This window comes from Bubalus kerabau, chromosome 19 (assembly GCF_029407905.1).
Source record: "Bubalus kerabau isolate K-KA32 ecotype Philippines breed swamp buffalo chromosome 19, PCC_UOA_SB_1v2, whole genome shotgun sequence".
In the NCBI taxonomy this organism is placed as follows: Eukaryota; Metazoa; Chordata; class Mammalia; order Artiodactyla; family Bovidae; genus Bubalus; species Bubalus kerabau.
In genome coordinates this window covers 45,531,726-45,539,067 of record NC_073642.1, presented here as the reverse complement: position 1 = coordinate 45,539,067, position 7,342 = coordinate 45,531,726, and the positions used below count along the sequence as shown (strand labels likewise).

General features: G+C 45.1%; 1 protein-coding gene across 2 annotated transcripts in view; it reads left to right on the top strand.

Annotated features, from left to right (window-relative positions):
• Nucleotides 1–948: 948 nt before the first annotated feature.
• SNX6 (sorting nexin 6) overlaps nt 949–7,342 on the top strand; it is a 48,049-nt gene continuing 41,655 nt past the window's right edge. The window contains exons 1-2 of one of the 2 annotated variants that reach the window (XM_055555418.1): nt 949–1,196; nt 1,351–1,398. In XM_055555418.1, coding sequence (XP_055411393.1) covers nt 1,191–1,196; nt 1,351–1,398 — 54 coding nt within the window. In that variant the 5' untranslated portion in view covers nt 949–1,190. The remainder of the gene's footprint in view (nt 1,197–1,350; nt 1,399–7,342) is intronic. The other variant, XM_055555417.1, reaches the window with a different exon arrangement.

The following is a 7,342-nucleotide window of genomic DNA, read 5'->3' as shown; positions in this document are numbered from 1 at the left end:
CACAACTGAGCAACCGAACTGAACTGTAGCCCGCCAGGTTCCTCTGTCTATGGGATTTCCCAGGCAAGAATACTGGAGTAGGTTGCCATTTCCTCCTCCAGGGGATCTTCCCAACCCAGGGAATGAACCCATGTCTCCTGCATTGGCAGGCAGATTCTTTACCAGCTGAGCTACCAGGAAAGCCCGTGCTATACACTAGGGGCTCTACTTCAATGTTTAAAAATGGTTTTTAAAAAGAGGCCAGACAGATGCTGAGGGTAATTGTTGTGGAAGGGGGTTGGAAGGAGGAATGAGACCAATTTAAGAGGTAATGGCAGATAATCAACTATACATGTAATGGGATTTGGTTACTAAATGATGTGAGGACTGAGGGAGAGGAAGCAAGGACTTGAATGGGACTTTTGAGGTTTCTGGCCTGAACATTTGAACATGCTGATGCCATAAACTGAATGGAAACGTAGGATTGCTTTTTTGTTTGTACATGTGTGTGCACTTCTGTGTAACAGAAGTGGGGCAGGGGCTAAGGAATCGTTTTGTCTTTTTCAAGTGCCTGTGGACACCTGTGTGGTGCTATAGAACTGGACAGGTAGAGTGGGCCTGGGGACAATTCTTGGTATAAAGAAAAGGAATACTCTAGTAATGTGTACAGCTCATTTATATAGTGCTCAACTATTAGCGCACCACACCCTGAGGTAATTACCTTGCCAGCAGTAAAGCTTTATTACAGCCCCTGACCGATGACTGTGTAAAGGGCCTTGGTTCCCACAACATCTACGGGCAAAATATTAATTGTGATTAATTATCGTGTGGCACCATACAAAGACTAGAAGGTTTCTTGTGGCTCCCGGAGGGCACTTGCTTGGTTTTCGCTACAGCCCTCAAGTAAAGAGAACTGGACAGCTCCCCGGGTGGCCTTCGGCCCTTCCCGGGTCTGAACCGGCCAGCCGCGAGCTGTCTCCAAACACTTGCACCTGGGCCTGGGCGCTCTCGACCTAGGATGCGACGACCTTGGGCGGAGGGCTCTGAGTCCTTCCGCGCTCTCAGACCCTGGCCCCCAGCGTCGGGGCGGGGCGGAGCGGAGCTGCTCCGAGGCCCCGCCCGCCTGCAGCCGTCGCCGCCGCCGCCGCCGCCGGCTCCCTCCGGCCCGCGGTGCGGTGCGCGCCTGCGCTGGCCCTCGCCTCGGAGCAGCCATGATGGTGGGTGTTCGCGGCGCCGAGCCCAGGGCGCGCGGTGGGGGCGGCGGGCGCGGGGCGGGCGCGGGGGCCGCGCCGGCCGGGCACTAACGTCTCCCTTTGTGTCTCCCCCACTCCATCCTCTCCCCCGGCGCGCTGGGCCCTTCCGACCCTGCAGGAAGGCCTGGACGACGGCCCCGACTTCCTCTCGGAGGAGGACCGCGGAGTAAGTTCTGCCTCCTTCTGGCTCGCAGGACCCCCCCTTCCTCGCCTTGGCCTTGGGGTGGGTTACCGGAGGGGGGTCCCCGGCCGCGCGGCACCCGCTTCCCGCCGGCCTCCTTTCGGTTTCCTCGCCGCACCGCGCCCCGCCCTCCTGCAGCCCTTCCTCCCTTGGGGCCGTGCGGTTCTGATTTCCCGGGGACCCGCGGCCGCTCTCGGTCCCCCGCCCCGGCTCCGACCCTCCGGTGGACCTCCTTCCCCGCCCGCTCCGGGTGCAGGTGGGGAAGTGGAGGGGGAAGTCGGAGCTAGACAGTCCCCGCCCCCCGCCCCACGTTGGGGGCTATGAAACCCATTGTCAGACCTTCCTGCCCGCACCCTGAATTTCCCCTTGGGGACCTCTCGAACCCGTCTCCGCCTACCCTTCTCTCTCTCTAAAACATTGTAGTACTGGCTTGTTATAAATTATCCTTTTGCAAGGGATTTTACAGTCGCCGGATCTTATCTCTTCTCCAGTATCCTACGAGATTTTGCAAAGTGCTGGTAGCCCACTGTACCTTTACTTTTCCTAATGTCCAAAAGACACATCTTTTGTGGAGATCCCTTGGTGGTGATTTGAGGCAAACTGCAGTTCCCTTCAGAAAGGGCCTTCAGAGCTGTGATTCCTCCCTTCCACTCTGCCCCATTTACCTTGGCTGAAGGGTGGTAATCTCTATAGTGCCTTGTACAAGTGAGCACTTGAAAGATACTGATGCATGATGATTGCAACTCAGCAGCGTTCCGTGGTTCCTTCACATTTAACAGCGTGAGCTTTACTTTTCTGTTTTGCTTTTACTTATTTATCTTTGATAATGTGAGAGACACATTTGTTAGTCGGTTTTTGGCAGATGATAAAGTATTTTATAAGATTTTATTCCTGTTTTTTTTTTTTTAAGTAAAGATAAGGTGGTATTAACTGATGACCTTTATAAAGCTTTAACATAGTAAGAAAGATGCAAAGGGTGCAGTATACTTTTATAGATGAGGAGTTAATACATTTCTCTGTTTACACAAAACAGGAAAAGCAAACAGGATTTGCTGTCTTGTAAAACCTAATGTTCAGTAAAAGTATTAATTTTTTGAGTATTTATGTTGATGTGAAAAATAGAGTATTTTCTGGTGAATATTTGTGTTCCAAGCCTTATGCCTTTGATGAGATTTGCTTATCAAACTGGAACCCCTTAAGTAATGTGTCCAGAAACTTTTCATGTATTACAGATTAAAGGCAGGGTGAGATGAAAGGCATGGGTGACCAGGACGTTCTTACAGAAACTTGCAGATGAAAATTTTAATATGAAAATGGAAAAAAAAAAATTACCAGGAATTTGAAAGCATTTAGAAGGTCATGATGAACATGTCTACATGTCCAGTTCTTCCTTATTTTTGTCCTGTGAGACGAGATGAATCATAATAATAGCCACAGCCGGACAGTGTGTTAGCACTGTATAAGCACTGTTTCCTTCTATCTTCTCATCATTCTTGTGAAGCTTTTAGTATCCCCCCTTTACAGATGAGAAATCTGAACCTCAGGGAAACTAAGTAATAGTCTGAAGTCATATAGTCAGTGAGTGGGAGAGGTGGACTTTAAACCATGTAGCTGACATCAAAGCCAGTGCACATATTTCTCAAAGTCTCCTTGAAACACTTGCATCAGAATCACCTGGGGTTTTTGAAGAGCTAAAGTCAAAAGGTTCTGGGCCCACTGTCTAGTAAATCAGTCTCTTGAGATGGGGAGGGAAGAAAACTACTTTGTTAACAAGCAAGAAGATTCCACTGCACATGAAGTTTGATTATGGCTGCACAAAGTTATCCTGCTGTTTCCTCATTTCAGGAACAGAAATTGCAGGCCTGTTAATTTCCTTATCTTGTGTTTGTCTGCATAGAAATAGATTAGTAGAACTTTTAGGCGTTGCACTTTTAGTTCAGATTGTCTTGTTCAGCCTTTTAAGAAAGTCTTGATAAAGAGAAAGCGTGAAATACCTATTTGATACAAATTACAGAGGGGAACATCACAGATTCAAAAATAATAGTGTAAGCACTTCATTCAAAGCAGCAAGTAAGCAAAATTAAAGACAGTATTTTTAAATACGTTTATAAGCAGCCTTGAATTTTCATCATATTTGGAACAGAAGAGAATCTTAAAGCTTTAAGAAAATACTGTTTCGGGAGAAAACATAAAAAGCAGACTTTAAGAGTACACAATATTGAAAATATTGGTCACGTTTAATCTCTTCGGTTACACCTCTACATAATAGGGTATTTTTTTCTTTCCCAAAGGCAGGACAGTAACATATTATTTAGTAAACAAATGAGCCCTTTGAACTGGACGCATTTTGCTCTGATGTCCTTGTTAAATAGAGCGGTAGGTGCCAGCATGATGGCATAGTTCTGTTAGCATTTGATTTGAACTCTAAATAATATGTTTATTGTTTTCAGAATTACTTCAGGTGGAGGAACTGCACCTCTCCTGGACTTCTTGCCTTGCTCCTCCCTCTGCATTTCTTATCTTCGTTAATGTCATTTCCATTCCTGCAGGCAAGAAGCCTCTGAATCATATCCTTCATCCCCATACCAGAACAATCATCAAGGCCAGATAATTTCACCTCAGAAATATTGTTTAGCCCATCTTTTGTTTACATGACCCCAGTTAAGGTCCCTGCCATCTCTTGCAGGGCTTATAGCAGTATCTGTTATTGGTCTCTATCTCTGGTCTTTGTGTTTTCCAGTCCAGACTTCACATGACTGCTAGTTTACCTAACTGAAATGATTGAATCATATGGCACCAGTAGTCACAAGGACTTACTTGGACCCAGTTCTTTTTGCAGTAAGGTCTAAATTCCTTATTCTAGCATTGAATACCGTTCATCATTCTTTCTGGCCGACTTCCTTCTCAAGATGCCCCAGCAGACATCCTCTCCCCAACACACACGTGTAGGCATATTCTAGTCTATTTGTCATTGCTCAAGCATCTCTGCCCTCTCTAATGTCTATTTTATGCATGCTTGTCAATGTTGTGGAGTGGTTTTTTCCCTTTACCTCTTTTTTTCCACATGAAATTTGGCTTATCTTTTAAGACTTGGCCCAGATGTCTACATTTTCTTTTGTACCTCCTCAGCATTTAGCTTGAATACATTCCACATTTATTGGTAGTTATTTCAGATAAAAATGTCTCATAGATTTTGTTAGCAAAGGATAAGATGAATGTTGGCAGAGGAAGAAGAGAAAGCTCCTGCCCTGGGACCATGGCAGTGTAGCATGAGACTTATGGTGAAGTGCTGAGGGAGTACCAAGGAGGGTGAAAACGTAACGATTGCTACACACTGCTGAAGCATTTGCTGCATGCCAGGGACTTTCCATATATTAACTCACTTCTCAAATCCCTGTGAAGTAACTGCTTCTGTTATTCCTACTTGGAAAGGAAAAGTGAGGTTTAGAAAGAGTAAGTAACTTGCCCAGATTCCCACAGCCAGTATGAAATAGATTCAAACTCAGAGGAAATCTAGCTATGGGTCCTGGGCTGTCATGTCCAACTGTTTTGTGACCCCATGGACTGTAGCCCACCAGACTCCTCTGTGCATGGGTTTCTCCAGGCAGGAATACTGGTGTGGTTTGCCAGTTCCTTCTCCAGGGGATCTTTCTGACCCAGGGATCAAACCTGCATCTCTTGCATTGCAGGTGGATTCTTTACTGCTGAGCTGTCTCTTACCGTGGTGCTGTCTCCTAAAGGAGCTAAACCTTAAATGTTGATCAGAAATTGTGTAGGCTGTCAGGGAAGGGGAGGGCTTGTCAGCAGAGAAGATAACATGTGTAGATAAGCCATTTGGTTCCACCTGCAGCACTTGTTCTTATTGGAGAGAAGCGAAGTGAAGTCGCTCAGTCGTGCCCAACTCTTTGTGACCCCATGGATAGTAGCCTGCACCAAGCTCCACCATCCATGGGATTTTCAAGGCAAGAGTACTGGAGTGGGTTGCCATTTCCTCTCCAGGGAATCTTCCCAACCCAGGGATCGAACCCAGGTCTGTCACATTGGAAGCAGGAGTAAATACCAGTAGTACAGATAAAGTGCATAATGATAAAGAATCCAGCCAGTGGGAAGTTCAGAGGGTTCTTAGCTGGGAAGGACATATACCCAGATGAAAATAGCATTGTAGATGACTACAGTGTGGAAGATGGATTGCTGCCTTCTTGCAGAAAGCAGAGAAAGCAGTTAGCAGGCCCTTGTGGCAGTCCAGATGAGAAATGTTAAAGGTAGAACTAAGGCCGTGCAGTGGGAGAAGGGATGAAGGAGAGGACATAGCAGAGATGTCTAGGAGATAGAATGGACAGGGCATAGTGGCTTAAGAAATACATGGGCTGGGCAGAGGAGAAGGAGATGAATATAGGAGAGAAGAGTAGAGTTAGACGGTAGATAATAGGTATGGTTTTCACATATGCTGGATTTGAAGTGCCTAATCCCTTTCCGCCAAAACTACAAACTAAGATCTGAAAGGACCAAGATTGTGTCTTTTCATCCTAGCACCTTTGACAGTAGTTGGCACACTGAAGGCACTCGGTTGTTTAATAAGTATTAAGAAATAAATATGTAAACACTAAACAACAAATATATCCAGGTGGATATATCTAGTTGGTAAGTTGAAATTATGATTGGGAACTTAGAACAAGAGATGTGAGTTGAAGGTATAAATTCAAGAGTTATTAGTCAAGAATGGCTGAAATTACAAAGGCTGGGTACCCATAGGAAATAAGATTCACATGCCAAGGGGAGAAAATGGACTAATTGATGGGGCTGAGATGGTCGGGAAGAAAATGAGAAGTGTTCCCAGAAGCTGAGAGTTTGAATGGAAAGGATCAGAATGATCATTAAGGCAAATACTGAAGAGAGGTCAAAAAGACTGCAGAGTATTGGATTTGGAAATAAGGTCCTCACCGTGTGGAGGTTTTGTGAGACCAGGGCTAATTTGACTAGAAAAGCAGTGCTAGAGCAGACAGGAAGGTTACATGCTCAGGTGGCCAGAAAGCTCAGCTCTCTGTAGGACACCATGTCTTCTGAGAAAGCAGAGGCACTGAGTCCATCCAAATCTATTTGTAGAAAGGTTTATTGATGGGTCTGAAGGGGTAACAGCTGCTAGTGTTTATTTCTTGGAGATGTGGGAGGCAGTGTCACTTATTGAGCATAGGCGTGGAAATGTGATTGAGGCTTGAGACAGGAAAAGTTTGGAGTAGTTGCTCAGGGAGTCAGAAGGGGAGCTGAGCAGATCGGCCTAGGACTGTTGAATGATTTTAAGGATCTTACGCAGTTTGGAGACCAGTACTTTGTAGTGGACAAGTGCAACAAACAGTTGTGATTTTCCTCTAGCCACATTCAGCTCAGAAAGCAAAAAATGTCGCTTGAATTGATCGTCCAGGTGGGAATTTGCAAGTCAGGTATGGCAAAGAGCAGTGAGAGTTGACGAGACCCGTGAGAAAGGCATTGGAGTGACATCAAGTGACTTATTTTTGATATGGTAGATGAAATCTAGTTTCCAGAAAGTATATGTATGTATAATCAACCATTGATTTGACTGCTGAGTATACTGGGTATAATAATGGAAATAATTCATTACAGGACTTCCAAAATTATTTGTTGTGGTTCAGTTGCTAAATTGTGTCCAACTCTTTGTAACCCCATGGACTGAAGCACATCAGGCCTCCTTGTCCCTCACCATCTCCAAAATTATAACTGGTTGTAAATCAACTGTACTTCAATTAAAAAAAATTTTTTTTTTCTTTTTTAAAATCCTAACTGAACTAGGAGTAAAATAGATTTAAAACTTGGCCAGAACTAGTGAACTTAACAGAGTTTCTGTCTGTCTCATGGGGTTTTTCACTGATTGTACTATAATTTCCTAGAGATAGTTTCTTAGCACGATTACAGT